Source organism: Magnolia sinica, chromosome 8, assembly GCF_029962835.1.
Source record: "Magnolia sinica isolate HGM2019 chromosome 8, MsV1, whole genome shotgun sequence".
Lineage (NCBI taxonomy): Eukaryota > Viridiplantae > Streptophyta > Magnoliopsida > Magnoliales > Magnoliaceae > Magnolia > Magnolia sinica.
The window spans coordinates 47,629,579-47,646,097 of record NC_080580.1 but is presented as its reverse complement, the minus strand read 5'-3'; the positions used below and the strand labels follow the sequence as shown (position 1 = coordinate 47,646,097).

At 38.5% G+C, this 16,519-nt stretch overlaps 1 protein-coding gene across 4 annotated transcripts in view; it reads left to right on the top strand.

Moving 5' to 3' along the window:
• Window positions 1–1,891: 1,891 nt before the first annotated feature.
• Window positions 1,892–16,519, top strand: part of LOC131253293 (serine/threonine-protein kinase ppk15-like) — a 75,568-nt gene continuing 60,940 nt past the window's right edge. The window contains exons 1-5 of one of the 4 annotated variants that reach the window (XM_058254241.1): window positions 1,892–2,390; window positions 3,010–3,771; window positions 4,281–4,602; window positions 4,694–4,973; window positions 16,195–16,302. In XM_058254241.1, coding sequence (XP_058110224.1) covers window positions 2,081–2,390; window positions 3,010–3,771; window positions 4,281–4,602; window positions 4,694–4,973; window positions 16,195–16,302 — 1,782 coding nt within the window. In that variant the 5' untranslated portion in view covers window positions 1,892–2,080. The remainder of the gene's footprint in view (window positions 2,391–3,009; window positions 3,772–4,280; window positions 4,603–4,693; window positions 4,974–16,194; window positions 16,303–16,519) is intronic. The other 3 variants (XM_058254240.1, XM_058254242.1, XM_058254244.1) reach the window with 3 other exon arrangements.

Here is a 16,519-nt window from a genome sequence, read left to right as displayed (position 1 = left end):
ATAGGGAGAAGACCGGATAACCTAGTCTCATCCCATCTCCTTCCTTTCTTATATAAAGGGATATCTTTTCTCTCATAAAATGCAATCAATCATAAGAAATACTGAGCGTATACAAAAAGATATAGTGTGCACAGTAATTTGTTCATTTTGTCTTGTCCTTGGGACGATTTAATCCATACATCTTGATCCGGGGCCATCTATACCGTAGGATCAGAGGTGTGAATAAATCCATCTGCTCCAGTAGTAGATAGGCGGGCTATTAGAGCATTAATCTTCTGCTTTGTGAGGGTTCCAAAACTCTTGTAGACCGTCAGATCTTAAGGGCTCACCTTTCATACTTCCTAACATATATAATATTGGAAATTTTCTTACAACTATTTTTTCACCGTCACCTCAAATATATAAAATATCCAGTCGGTGCAAAAGTTGGGCCATGCCATCATAATAACCTGATATGAAAATCAGGCCAATGAGTGTCCCACATTAGGAAAGGCACAACAAAAGAAAAGAGCGAGAGAGAGGCTGCATCAAATTCAATGGAAAGCCATTGGAATCACTGAGTGTAGTAAGTAGATTGCGTTGATTTTCAAATGAGGTGATAACCACGGATTGGATACCCTAGGTATGTGACTTATTGGCTTGAGAAATAAAAATAAAAATGAGTGTATCAGAACTTGTAATGCAGCCGCTCTATCTATCGAAGTCATCTCTCTGTGATTCTTGTTAGCATGTCTTTTCATTTTGAAATGGAAAGCAATGTCTAGATGGCAGGTCTCGTCCAACCCTCCCACCTCATGACTTCTCACCGTAAAGTTTAAATAAAAAGAAAAAAAATAAAAAAAATAAAGAAGAAGAAGAAAGAAACCAATTATACCCGCGCGAGTGAACCTGTGCGAGATCCAAGACACTTGGCGTAGATTGTCTGCGTTGATAGTAATTTAGGTATATATATATATATTAATTTTAATGTAATAGGTCGTTTAATTTCTTTGATCATAAATTTCTGTAGTACACGTGTTACCTATCTAGTGAGTATGCCAGGCGCGTGATGAGCGGTTTGATCTCGTACACGAGTGACATTTGGTTACGTGTCAGTGTGGTTGGTGGGAGAAGAAGGCTATCAGCTCGGGTGCACTACATATGGTAAGTCCACTCGTTTCTCGGCACAGCTCCTACTGGTGGCTCGCATGCCATTTATGCCTGTGTATCATCCTTCACACCATGCCAGACTATAAAAAATCCATACTTACTTTTCTTCCCCCAAAATTAAAAAAAAGTACAGGGACGCGGAACATGGGCTGTGTTGATCTGTTGGGCGCTATGGGGCCATCCTGATGTATGTGTTTTATATCCACGCCGTCCATCCATTTTCTCCCCCTCATATTAGGCATGAGTCCAAAGCTGAAAATGATCTGGAGCTCAAGTGGACCACATCATATGAAGCAGTGGTGATTGAACGCCTCTCATTAAAAGCTTATTGGGGCCACAAAAGTTTTGGATCAGGCTGATATTTGTGTTTTCCCTTCGTCCAGGTCTGTGTGACCTTATCAACAGTTTGGATGGCAAATAAACATTACGATGAGCCCTAGGAAAATTTCAACGGTGATTGTCATTATCCCCACTCTTTTCGTGTGGTGTGGTCCACTTGAGTTTCGGATTTGCTTCATCTTTTTTGGCTTTAAGCCCTAAAATGAACGGAAAAACGGATGGATGGCGTCGATATAAAACAAACATATCAAAGTGGCCCTCACAGCGCCGAACACATCACCACGCCACCTAATCCACGTCAAAAGAAAGAATGAAAAGACACGTGTACAGCAATGGAGGCGCCACGTGGAAACATGGTTCCTCGTTCACGGCTATAACAAAAGGGCCCCGCATGGAGAAACCCCACCAAAACCCTGCTTTTCAAAGTTGGTGAGATATCTTTCGTTGCTGACCCATTGAGTAGTTTTACAGCAGAAAGAAGAAAGGAAGGAGATCCTTCCTCAAGCATGCAGCAACGATTGCAATTGTCACTTCCTCCTTTTGACCTCTTTTCTCACTCCTTGTTTACATTCGCATTCTCCATCATCCCACCATGTGCACGAATCCCGACGTCCCTTCCGTCTTCGAATTCCTTCGTCGTAACGGATTCCTGGAGGCCGAATCCGCTCTCAGAGACGACATTGTCGACAGAGGCAATGATCCGGTCTCTTCACTTTCTTCTTCTTCTTCGGTTCGTTTTATCGACTTCACTCAACTGCCTACCCCTCCTCCACCCGTCAGAATTATGGTAGGACGCAGACCTTTCCAGCTGCGAGAGACGTCCGCAGATGCAGACAACGATTCTAGTTCCAGTTCTGACTCTTCGTCCGCTTTCGTAAGCATGGGCTCTTCTTCTCCTTCTGGTACACATAAAGGCTGATTGGTTTCTTTGTATGAATTCTGCCTTGGAAAATTCCTATGCTTTGATTTTTCTTAGAAATTTAAAATCTTACAATGTTTAAGCATTAAAATTTCCAGAATTTCTCATTCAATACAGTACTTGGCTGTTCATCTCTGGACAATGTTAGCCATATCCAATAATTGGCTTGTGAATGGATGAGCTGAAAAGAGGACATGGCTATCGATTCTGAATCCGGTAGCTGGGATTTTTTTTTTTTTTTTTTTTGGTGGGGGGGGGGAGGAGGAGGATATTTCTGGTTGGTCCACCATTTATGACGGCCCAGCCGGATGAATAATCTTGAATAAACCAAATATGGGCCTCACCTATACCATATGCTGTCACAGATGATGATGCTGTAATTTGGGTCAGCTAGTGTACTATGCTTCTGAATGAAATCTTGTTCATCTGTTTTTGGGTTTGATTTTCAGCTCAATTGCAACACAAAAATCAATTTGTTTGTGAATTGGAACACTTATTTTTTTAGATTTTTGATGGCTCCACTTATGATGATGGGTCTTGCCAGATTCTTTGCCTGCCTTCTTTTTCATTTGGACTTATGACAGGCTCCACATTTTAAACAGATTTGGTGAACCCATTTGGACTCTGGTCTGCCACTGCTCAGATCAAATGCGAAGACGAATCATCTGATAGACTCTCTGAATTCGGGACCGCTCGTGAATACAATGACCTTGAAGTCCTCAATGATTCATTTTGGTGCAACGATAGAGAGGGAGGATTTCACAATCAACCGTGCTTTGGATCCACGGATGACTCTGGCTGTCTGAGTGAAGATAAGTTCGTGATGACCATCGGTGCAGAGGATCAATTTGGGAAAACTGGTGCCGTTTTGAATCTTGTTTCTGGAGGATTTCATTCAGTGACAAGCATTAATTATTCTAGTGAGGTGGCGTTTACAAGTGTTGATGATACCTCAGGAGATGATGGGAAAGGCCACCTACATTCCAGAATACTTGATACGGTCATGACTCCTCCCTGTGCTTGCTGCTCTGGGTTCAAGGGATATTATAGGTTGGGATCAGAGGATGCGGACTATGGGCGGAGTGATAGGGAGGAGGTTAAGGAGTCTCACATCCCTCTTTATGGGTGCTGTTATGAGCTGATGTCTGACGACCCAAAGATCTTTCAAACAACCGAGCTGGATGAATTGCCCTCAAAGCTTGTGGATGAATGCCCTTCAGCAGTTTTTTGGGAACAGAATGTAACATGTCATTCGCTCCATGGTACAAATTCATCTAGAAATAAGCAAGATTTTGTGTCTCAGTTTCCTGAGAAGGAATTGCAGATGCTTGATTTGATGATGACTACAAGGACTAATTCCACAAGTAAGAGACATGTTCTTTGCTTCATTTTTATGATTTCTGTTTGAGGCGATTGGTTCAAGAACCAACTGCTTTTTGTTTGGCCTGTGTATATGTTGTTTGTAGGCCCATTTTTAGTAATTAATCCTCTCATCTGGTGGGCTCTCTCACAGCATGGGCGTCAGGAAATCCCAGCCACACTGGCTTGCAAATGGACAAATATGGCTAACCATCAGGTAAAAAGATTGAACCAACCAGACAGTTTGGATCACCTGATGAGGATTTTTATGGTACTACCTTCCATGGTATAGCTCACCAAATGAATGGTTTGCTTTATGAAAAGGCGTGTCCCATTTGTACAGTTGTTGAGGCGAGCAAATTGCTCTGTCGAATATTGTTTGCTCCTGTTGCTATTTATTGTGCTGCTTCTATTATGGATTTTCCTTTATTCAGGTGTAGTATCCATGGTCCCATGTATTGTCTTATTGTCTACTTGGTGCATGCTCAACTCATGAAGCTTTTGAACTTTGCAGATGGTGGTTCTCTGTCAAACCATAAAAGTAGCAGGAGTTCCAACTACTCTAATAAAAGAAGTTCAAAAGTTAAGATTGACGATGACAAGGAGTTCCAACAATACTCTGATTCACATCTTCATAATGCCGAAAAAGCTTCCTTACCTGGTGGAAATGATGAATGTGAAAGAGGAGATGGTGGAGCAATGATTATAGAATCCGAAGATAATGGAACTGTTAGGGATACAGAGGAGAATTGTATCGCCAGTGAGCTTCTGATGTATGACAACCAAGAAGAAGAATATGAAATATTTGATCTGAGAATTATACATCGGAAAAACAGGTTTCCCTGCTGTTGACCTTCCGACTGAAAATTTACTGGTTTACTTAATCTATAATGATTCTCCTGTACTCATGTGTATAATTCTCTACAGGACCGGATTTGAAGAGAACAAAGATCTTCCTATTGTTTTGAACACAATCATAGCGGGCAGATATTATGTCACCGAATACCTTGGTTCTGCTGCTTTCAGCAAGGTTATTCAGGCACACGATCTTCAGACTGGCATGGACGTTTGTCTGAAAATAATAAAAAATGATAAGGATTTTTTCGATCAGAGTCTAGATGAGATCAAGCTCCTAAAGTTTGTGAACAAACATGACCCCGTGGATGAACGCCACATTTTACGCCTTTATGACTACTTCTATCATCAGGTGTGTGGTTGAAAACTAAATTAATATATGGAGCTCTGATGTATTTCTTTTCTCCACTTTTCAGTTTGAGGATCACATGACTCATATCAGAATCATCTGTCTTCAATACCATTAAAAGCATGCATGGGTTCATATCTCTAACATGCAAACTGATGTTTTCTATCCCTTCATTTCAATTTCTCTTCCTAATGATAGGAAAAAAATGCGTACAATGGTAGGGCACTCACTCCAAAATTTTGTACTGTTAATTTTCATTTATTCTTGTCCGGTTTTCTGTCAAGATCTTTCAGCATTTGTATATGCACCCAGGGGTACTCATGTATTTTGTACTGAAGATGAACCTGGTACCATATTGGTGGATCCCAGGTAATGCAGGGGCATTTTCAACCTGGTACTAAGGAGCGGTCGAAATCACCTTAGGAAGGTAACCAAAGCAAAAAAATTAACAAAGACTAATTTTTGGGGATTCTTGCGAATATTTAAAAAAAAAAAAATTACAAAGGGAGCTGGCAATGGTATCAACGATACGTATCAATGGTATCAACAATACAAATGAGTTTATCATTATGATATTTTCAAAATATCGCAATGTATTAGTATATGGTCTATCCATTGCTATATTTTGGGAAATATTGCACAATACAGGGAAGAACGTGAACTGAAGCTTGGTTTCATATCCCTCACATGCAATATTAATAGTATCGGCTGATATCCGTGGATACTATGGATATTGCAATCTCCTGTACCATCTTTTCCTCCATGGCAAGACACACTGACCAAAATTTAAAACTTACTTCATTGACCTTTTTGTATTGTCCTGGTTTCTCCAATAGGTGCCTGTGGTGCAACATTGATCGATGGAACTATACCAAAATTTGATTTTCTTTATTCTTTTTCCTTTTTTGGGTTTGGGAACGTGGTTACTTTGGAAGCCATTGCATTTTTTTTTTTTTTTTAAAAGATCATGTACATATCTAGAAGAAAAGAAACAAGAAAGTTTCTGGGAGGAGGTGATAGATGACCTCAAGAGAAATGATGATGATCATCTGAGCCTTATCCCAATGAATTGGGGTCGACAAGAGAAGAAATGGTCCAAATGTGTAATTTCATCTTGTTTTGTGAGAGACAGGAAAGAAGTGAAGATATCAATGAAAAGGAGAAGTGAATCATCCATGGACCATTGATGTAAAAAAATAAAAAAAGGGTGTATCCGTCATATTTCCATGCCTCCCCAAAATAATAGTTTGAACAAGGTTATGGTAATAATAATGATCGCTCAAACTACCAAAATGATTTCTACATTTAATTATTATTATTATTTATTTTATTCATGTTGTGGACTGACTTTTAGTTGTTAATCTGTATTTTTCCATACTTTCTTCTTGAAGTTTCTATTTTTGTCATTTTTTTTTTTAATTTAAATTTCTTAAATCCTAATGACAAGTGTATTTCCATCTATACCTTATATATGTAAAACATTGGACAATGCATATAACTGCTTGCGGTGGTTGGTAGCTCCTTTCATATCAATGTTTAACACTTATGGTAATTTAGAAGTGATTGAGGCTTTGGCTTGCTGAAAATTTAAATCACCTTTATGATCAAAATGGGTGATCCAACCATTATATAGCAATTGAAATTTAGCTTGTCAAGAATGAAATTTCATCTATTCAATTGATCCTTGATTCTAGTGCAATCTCTCATTCAACTAAGCTCTAGATACGAATTATGATCTTCTTACACTTTTCCATATTCTATATCTTTTTGCCAATAGTGCCTAAAGCACCCATGCCCCCAAGCCCAAGCACAAACAAGGTATGACGTAACAGAAACAGTGGACATAACGGTCCCCACCATTTCCATTACACATAATGGCCGTAATAATTAGAGGATTCAAAATATTGGAAAAAAAAAACCAAATAATTAGAGGATTCTAAATATGTATTATATTTGGGTTTGACCATGTTGATGACACTCTTTGGTGAGAATATTGTTTTAGCTTGTCTGATAATTTTATGAAGTTGATAGGCTTAGATTGACAATAAAACTCCTAAATTTAATTTTTCTAAATATATCAGATCAATGATAAGATTATATTAGCTATGGTAATGCAGGGGCATTTTCACAACGGGCTCAAGTGGGGTGGCCTGTGGGATGCAGGGGCACACTCGGGGTGGCTAACCCTTGTGAAGTTGGTAGCTCGTGTGAAGCGGAACCCATGTGAAGTGGGGTCCACGAGGGGGGTTCAGCCGAGGTCCTAAACCATGGGATGTGGGGCTTGGGCTATGAGATAAAGGGATTGATTTACCATGCTCTATCAATTCGAGCTTTTAGAGCAAGTGGTTAATTGTCTTGCATCATATATACAACAATGAGTGAATGATTTGTCATAATAAAAAGGCGTGAATATGTTCATTTGAACATCCTACATATATTCCATGCATCAACGTTGAGTTTTAAAGAAAAAATGTAACTTTTTTTTCTTTCATAAAATGCCCTATTCATTTGAAAAGAGGAGTGAGTCTATACATTTGAGTATTCTACATATATTTCATGCATCAACATTAAGTTTCAAAGAAAAAAAACATTTTTTGGGGGGTTTTTCCACAAGATATGCTGTTTATTAAAAAATCAGCTAAAATTAAAAATTTTAAATAATAGCAATTTTGATGAACATGACAAAAAAAATGCATGAATTTGTACATTTGAGCACTCTACATATATTACATGCATCAACATTAAATTTCAAAGAAAAAAATGCATTCTTTTGCTTTTCTTTCATAAATTACACTGTTCATCTAAAAATTACTTGAAATAAAAAAAAAAAACTTATAAAAAATAACAATTGTGGTTAACATGACAAAAAAAACGGAGCATGAATTTATTCATTTGAGCATTCTACATATATTTCATGCATTAACATTAAGTTTTGAAGAAAAATGCATTGTATGTTTTTATTTTATTTTATTTTATAAATTGCATTGCTCATCTGAAAATCTCTGAAATTTAAAAAAAAAAAGTTAATTATGGTTAAGATGACAAAAATAAAGGCATGAATCTATACATTTGAGCATCTTACATCTATTCCATGTAGCAACATTAAATTTTAAAGGAAAATGCATTTTTTTCTTTTGAAAATCAGATGAAATTATCATTATTATTATTTTAAAATAGCAATTGTGATTACATATCCAAAACAAGGCATGAATCTGCATATTTGAGCATCTTACATATATTTTATGCATCCACATTAATTTTCAAAGGAAAAAAAAAAGAAGGTTTTTTGGGCTTCTTCATAAAATACATTGTTCATTCGAAAATCATCCAAAAAAAAAGAAAAAAAAGCAGTCGTGATTAAGATGACAAAAAGGGCATGAATCTCTACATTTAAGCATCACACACTTGATCCAATAAGAAATTTCAAACACACACGCACACACACACCAACACACACTACATTTAATCCAATAAGAAATTTCAAAAAACAAATTACCTCTTTTTCGAAATTTCTCCAAAATGGACCATGGAGATTTAATTATGCCAAATCAGTAAAAACGGCCTCATTTTAATCCGTAAATGAGTTGCAAATAAGGTCGAAAATGGATTAGAATTGCTTGAATATGTGAGAGAAACGGAAAAAATGGAAAACATTATAAATGCATTGATTTAAATAGACCCAAAAGAAAAAAAAAAAAAGCCTTTTTTAGACCGTAATAATAGAATTTAATTGTTACACCATAACAGACATTGCGGTACCTTTATCGTTATGTAATGAATCTCACACATCTTGAGCACAAGCCCAAGCTTGCTGTGTAGTGGGCTGCCCGCCCTTGCATACGGTGGATACAAATGCTTTGCTCTTAAAATCTTGAGCTAGTGGTTCGTTTTTATAGATGCCACCTTTTAGGATATCCCATTCTACTCATCTCAAGGGAAATTTGTTGTTCCTCCTCCTCCTCTAAGGGAGCCTTCCACGACTTCTTGCTTACCTCTTCTTATACACGAGACTTCCTAATTGTGTCCACCTACTGGGAGGGCAACTGTCATGAGATGAGAGGCATGATAGCATGTTGGACATCTGTGCACAATTGGGAGATGTGTTTTGTGTAGAGAGAGAGAGAGAGAGATCCGGTAGAGTACCATACTTTACTTTCTTGATAATGTAAGTGTTATTGTGTTAGCAATTGGAGCCAACATAAGTGACTATTGTGGCCTAAGACTCTTTCCTTTCTCTTTCCCTTCTTTTCTTCTCTGGTCTTCTCCTCTCTTTTTTCCCCTTTCTCCATTCCTACTTTCTACTGCGTATTAGAGCCAAGCTTTAGTGTTGGTTGACGATGTTCTTGGTTGGGCCCACTTTTGATCTCAATCTCTCATCACGCTGTACGAGCAAGGTATGCCATATCAATTTTGTATAAGCCCATAACAACCGATATGTAAGGGTAATGGCCATGACTGTTACGCGATATGGGTCTGAACTGGTTGGAATTTTCGAAGCGTAATGGCCATTACAATTCTTGTAATAGTCGCCCAGGGCCGTTATGCACAGTAACCCTTGAAGAAAAAAAATGCATACCTCTTTTCTTCTCCTCCTCCTGCTACCACTGTTGCGACAATGCTGCTACTCTTCTTCTTCTTCTTCTTCTTCTTCCTTCCCCCTTTTGGTGCGACATTGCTACCCTCTCTCTCCAACCTCCTCCCCCCCCCCCCCCCCCTCTCTCTCACTTTTCGGTTTCCCTCCTCTTTCTAATCTTTAAACTAGACTGGCGTATGTGGCCCTTTTACAACCAAGTATTAAAACTTTTTCTTTTTTAAAATACTTAGGTGGCATATTACGCTAAGTGCACTTGCACTATTTCCTTGACCGTGGGGCCCATCTTGATGTATGTGTTGTATATCCACACTGCCCATCAATTTTTCTTGCTCATTTTTGGGCATGGTCCCTAAAATGAAGCAGATCCAAATCTCAAGCCGAGATTTGGATATGGTTCATTTTTCAGGACTATGCCCTTAAATGAGCTGGAAAAAATGATGGACGACATGGATGTACACACATACATCATGGTGGATCCCACGGTTAGTGCAATGCCCACTAGTCTAGTGGAGTATGAAGTGTATACACATGAAATTTGTTTGCCTGGCATGTATTAATGGAAACAAAATCCATTAAAATGTAGGGCCCACTATTGTTAAGTTAAAATCCCAAAATCAGATTGTGTGAATGATGTTAACCATTGATTTATGGGCGGTTATTTGTTGAAATAGGACCATTAAATATTTTTAATTCTTCATTGTCTAGTAAATTTCAAATTATCTGATCATAGGATGATGAAATAAACATAAGTTAGGGCCAACTGCATAATTTGGGACCATTGGATATTTTTCATTCTTCACCATCCAATAAATGTTTACCAATCTAGGGCCAAATACATTAGTGGAATGAATGCCAATAGATTTTATGAATTTGAGGGCAAATTGGGGCATTGTGTGGTCCCCCAAATCATCTCCAAATCGCCAACACTATTCATTTGTATTTAATTCCAATTTTTCTTAAATTTTATTGGGAGAAATGATGTCAAATGGTTAGGGACATGCATTAGTGGTATAGGTGTCATAATGAGTGCCCCCCCGCCCCAAAAAAAAATAAAAATCATCGACACTATTCATCTGAATTTAATTTTAACTTTTTTCTTATTATTATTTGGGAGGAGTGATGTAAAATGCTTAGGGATATGCAGTAGTGGGATGAATGCCACACGTTAGATGAATTTCAGGACTATTTTGGGGGCATTCGAATGGCCCTCTAAATCGGTGACATTATTCATCCAAATTTAATTTCAATTTTTTTTAAAAATCTCTTTGGGGGAATGATATTATATGCTTAGGGATGTGCACTAGCGTGATGAGTGCTATAACTTGCATGAATTGTGGGCCAATTTGATATCAATCTAAGCTTGTCAGGTTAATGCAATTATCAGACAAGACAAGAGGCCTGAGATAATATTCTCACCAACGAGTGGATTGTTACACTACCATAAACTTGTTAAAAAAAGAATATATATTTGGAATATTTAGATTATTTGGATTTTTTTGGGAAAAAAATCAATCGATACGGGGGGTATAACACTAACAGCTGTATTGGTCGTTATAGTCGATTCCCTTATCTATAACAGTGGTGACCGATATAGCCACTGTTACAATAGTTTACCATCAAATGGCCCAATGAAGAAGAGAAGTGTTGGATCTAGAAGATGATCAATTTAGAAGAATTATTATGATTTTTTTTTTTTTTTTTGGATATTTTAGTTAGTATTTGGTGGTGTTTTACCTAAAGTAGATTTTTTTTGGAGATCCGATGTGTTTTTTATTGTGTCGTGTTCTTATGGTTTTTTTTTTTTTTGTTGGAAATTTCCACATTTATTTAATGCGGTTGGGCATGTGCAATCTCTAGGATAAAAATACATGACATTACGATGAGATTTGAGAAAGTGAGGATGATTTTTTGTGAAGAGAGGTTGTCATATGACCCTTCTTTTGCTTGATGTTCTAGGTTGATGTTCTCAACTACAGACTCCATGGTGTCTTAGGGCCATGAGCACCTTGTGCATAATGTAATGGCAGCGGCCATAACCATTACGCGTTATGAGGCTGAAACGGTTGTAACAGCCGTTAGAGAAAAAACCGGCCGTAATGGCCTTGTAGTTGTCTTGAAACATGTTTTTTTTTCCCAAAAAACTAAGAAAGGCCATAACAGCCATAATAGCCTGTACCGTAAAGGTTACGGTCACCATTACCGTTATGGAACACCTTGGTGTACTTTAAAGTACTTCCAGAGTAACCATGGAAGGTACTTCTCATTCAAGTGATGACTTGAGTTCTTAAATGATACCAAGAGGAGTCAATGTAGTCGGGATTGAATGGTAATCCAAAATTGCATATTTTCACTATCAAGTTTGATGATGAAAATTATTTAGCATGGTCTAAGTTAGCCCGTCTCTTCTTTAAAGGCCAGAAGAAGCTAGGACATCTAGATGAGACCATTTTGGAACCTGATAAAATTGATCCTACTCATGCAAATTGGGTAGGTGACAATATAATGATAATTGTGTGTTTACTTCACTCGATGAAGCTTGAAATTAGTGACATGTTTATGTAATGTGAATCTAATAAAGAGATTTGGGACTCCATAGCTACTGCAACTTCTAAAGAAAAGAAGAAGAAGAAGAAAGAATGGAGCTCACGCGTTTCAATTAACACGAGAAATTGCAAATTTTCGTCGGGGGGAGAGGTCCTCGAGAGATTACTATAAGGCTCTTAGAGTGTTGTGGTTTGAGTTGGGCCATCATAGACTAATCCCACTATTGTGATCAAGAGCGTAAGGTGGAGATTGAAAAGCAACAAATATTTGATCTATTAGCTGGGCTCAATTATGAGTACACAACTTTTTTTTTTTTTTTTTTTTTGCTTCAATGAGAAGAAAGTTGTCGGAAAGTGGGGTTAAATGTTGCCTCTAGTTCTCATGATAGATCTCTGCTACATAGTTCGGTGATTGGTGGTTATAGTGGACATGGTTGAGGAGATGTTGGTAAAGGTCGGTCTTATCACAATAGGCGACTTGGATCTAACAGCTGTAATATGGGTCATGGTGACTCGGTTATGATATAGGACGTGCTGCTCCTAGCCATGGTCGTGTCGTGTTTAATGATTTTTTGGTCAAGGTTGGAGTATCTTGTTCAGTGATGAGCATAACAAGCTAGTGTGGTGACCGCCCAAGACATACTCAAGACCTGTTGACATGGCAGTTCGAATAAGAACACTTTATTTTTTTAGTACAATTAGCTACCGGTTTTTCTATGATACTATCGTCCGACCGTTGCGGAGGCTTTTGCCTCTATTCAATACATAATGACTGAAGCCAACTTTGGTTGGTTAATCCGATCAGTTGATCGATGGTCAGAAAGTATGATGGTGCTAATGATGATGATCCTACACCTATTTCGTGTGTATCTCACAGGTGGATTCAAAAAACTTTGTGAATTGACTTGGGTTACGGGTGTGATTTTGGCTGTATTGACTGCATCGTTTCGTGTAACTGGTTATTCCTTACCTTGGGACCAAATTGAAATTCTCGAAGTCCTCCCCCTAGGAGTATCACTCTTATCTCATTCACCCCACTTAGCTGAGGAAAATAGGCGTTTGAGTCCTTATGTTTTTGAAGGCTGCTTAAGGCGATGAATTTAGTTACGAACCGTATCGACCTAGGCTGCACTATGTCACAATTACACCTTTGCATCTCGGTAAGAAGCCAGGCTTGACTGTAAATGAAGCTCATGATTGCTCCTCCATTGGCAAAGTCAAATGTTTTACTCTTTCAAAGGGTTCCTTTGAGTTGCTTCTTCTCCAGGGACATTGCCATTGTGTTTGTCATGAGGTTCCTTCTAGTGACTTCATGTGGTCTATTAATCTGGATTAACTAATGCTGTGGCTTTGTGCTTCATCTTTTGTATTTGTACCATTTTTTTCCACGCATGCTTCATATTCATCTGCTAGGAGCAGCTTCTTGCCTATGGGTCTCAAAAGTTTGCCTTCTATATGACTTTTTTGCCATTGGGGAGGTATGTCTTCTAAATTTAAAACTTACATTAAGGTCTTCCCATGTGAAGCATTCTATTGATGGTCGGGTTTCTTATGGTATATTTCTTTGGAGCATTAAGGTTCCATGTTTAATAAGAAGAATTAGGGATTTAGGAAGCCATGTTCTTAAATTGGTTGAAAAAAGAAGATGGAAGATAGAAGCATTAGATTTGGTGCCGAGGCTTAGAGAGAAATGAGGACACACTTTTATGTAGAACAGTTGGCCAGCTGGCGTTAAGAAATGAGTATGCTGTGTAAACACGTGGTGGTGCTGTACTTTAGTGAAAGAAAGTTGTTACTTGCTGACTTTTTTGCGTTAATATGTTTCTAGTTTATGATAATGGAATTTGATATATGACAATTAACCACTTGCTCTAAAAGCTCGAACTAATAGATCATGGCGAATCAATCTCTTTATCTCATAGCCTAGGCCCCACATCCCTTGGGTTAGGATCTTGGCCGAACCCCCTCTCATGGGCTCCACATCACATGGGTACGGCCTCACACGAGCCATCCGCCTGACACGGGCTGCCCACCCCTAGTGTGCCCCTACATCCCACGGGCAACCCCACTCGAGCCCGGTGTGAAAATGTCTCTGCATTAGAATTGCTTCTCAATGGCAAGCTTTATCCAATTTATTTTACTTTAAATTGGTAACCATTTTGTCCTTGTTTCAAAATGTAGCATTCACTTGATTCCTTTATGCATGTAACTAGTGATGGGGACATCACGCGCACGCATGCCGCTCCTACGCAAGGAGAGGGAGGGCCCCACCGTCGATCTGGCTCGATGACGACGTCTAGGGAGGGCCTCTTATTTAGAAGACAGAGTTTTGGTTCATTGGAGTGGGCTCGATAATCAAGTAAAGCCCATCATGAGATCTTATGATCGGGGCCCACTAGTCGGATTTATTTCATATTTTAGGATTTTGATTATTTATGTTATTTAGAATATCATAAATGCTTTAGATTTCTTTGATTAATTTTTATTTTGGTTTACTTCATTGCCAAGTAATAGGTTGCGCGTATGGCGCGAGTTTTGGGGTATAGAGTTTTCCCTATAAATAGGCACCCCTTGTAGTTCTTTTGATTCATTCAAGTTTAATAAAAATTCCTGCAAGTTTTTTTCTACTCTCTGAGTTTTTGAGTTGTGAAAAAATTCAAGTTGGTGCGAAGATCTTCCTTTTCGAAGGGCTAAATTCAAGTGGGTGCGAAACCCTCCCTTTTCGAAGGGCTAATTACTGTAGTGCGAAATCACGTTTATCCCAATCTGCCCCTCTATCTTATTTCATCCATCCTTCGATCATTTTCGCCTCAAATCCACTTGTTTTGCAGCTATTTGTCTTTCTACCGCTAGTTTCCAGAATCTGGCCCTGCAGGAGGGCTGAAACTTCGACAGAGCACCGCACCTCAACTATACGTCAGATCGTCATCAAATTTGGAGGGTTTGGGGACCTCCCCTGGCCGACCAAGGCCAAGAAGTCCCTTTTGGGATTCGGGTCTCCTCCACACGTGCGGCTCCCTACTGCGCACGTGCGCCGGTACCCTGCCCCGCTGCCCGCATGCGAGATCTATTCCAGGTTCAGGATTTCCTTCTCTTTTCTTTTTTCTTACCTAGTTTCATAACCCTAGTCCTAGTTTGCATTATCCATAATTTGTTTCCCATTTTTTCTTACCTAGTTTCATAACCCTAGTCCTAGTTTGCATTATCCATAATTTGTTTTCCCTTTTTTCTCATCCTAGAGTTCCTCGAATTGAAATTGGGGAATCCCTTGGATTAGAGGCTGATTACGATGCATGTATGGCTGAATTCTATTTCCCTTTGAGTATCGTTTGGCCTATAATTTTTATTTTTTCAGCCCTAGCCTGTGTAGGCCTGGACCTGCATAGATTCCCCTTAATTGAATGTTTGGACTTTCATGTGAGATATGGAATTTGTGTAGTTGTTTCTAAACTAATGTGATCATAAGCCTGAATTCTTGTATATCATATTTGAATTTCATGTCCTGCATCTAGCCTTGTTTTTCTTGTTCCTCTTTTTCAATCTGATTCAAATTTGTTACCCTCTTCGGCATTTTAATTATTTTCATGGGATGTGTTTGCCATTTTTGTACTCTGTTATAGTGGTTCTTCATTTGTGCATCTGTATGTACATACAGGGAAGTGTCTCATATGCAACTAGTTGTAGATGAGAAGGCTCACCCCACCATGAAAACAGAATGCCCTTGAAAGTCAAGCTGATCCAACTATCAGGTGGGCTCCCACGTGAATTCGGAGTGTTTTTGTGGCTGTCCATTGTTTTGTATCATGTGCGCCACCTGATGATTGGATCAGGCTGATTTTTGGGGAGTTCCATTTTCGTGGTGGGGGGATTCTGCTCGGTGGATTCGATGCCGATCACACATCATAGTGGATCACATATACAGATAGTTTCACGAATTCTCATCTAAACCTGGATGCTTGTGAGACATTCTCATAAATATACATCATGCAGTTTTTCCTTAACGGTATCAAATGAAGAAATAACTTGACGCTGTCTTCTTAACTTGATTGCATCTAACCCTTGGATGATGGTTTTGAAAACCCTACAGGAACATCTTTTCATTGTCTGCGAGCTTCTGCGGGCAAATTTATATGAATTCCAGAAATTTAATCACGAATCTGGGGGAGAGATTTATTTCACTTTGCCCAGGTTGCAGGTTTGTTTTGATGGATCTCATGATTTGGAAATGCTTCTATTTCTGGCCAAATGTCTTGTTTTCTATTCATATGATGTAGGTCATCAATCTTTAGTGTTTAGTGGTTCATTTGTTGGCTTATAATTATGGGATGATGCATACAAGATCTTAAAGCTATAAATTTGAGTTCCCATATTTTATAATTCTCAAAATTGTAATTATAGAACATCACAGTTTT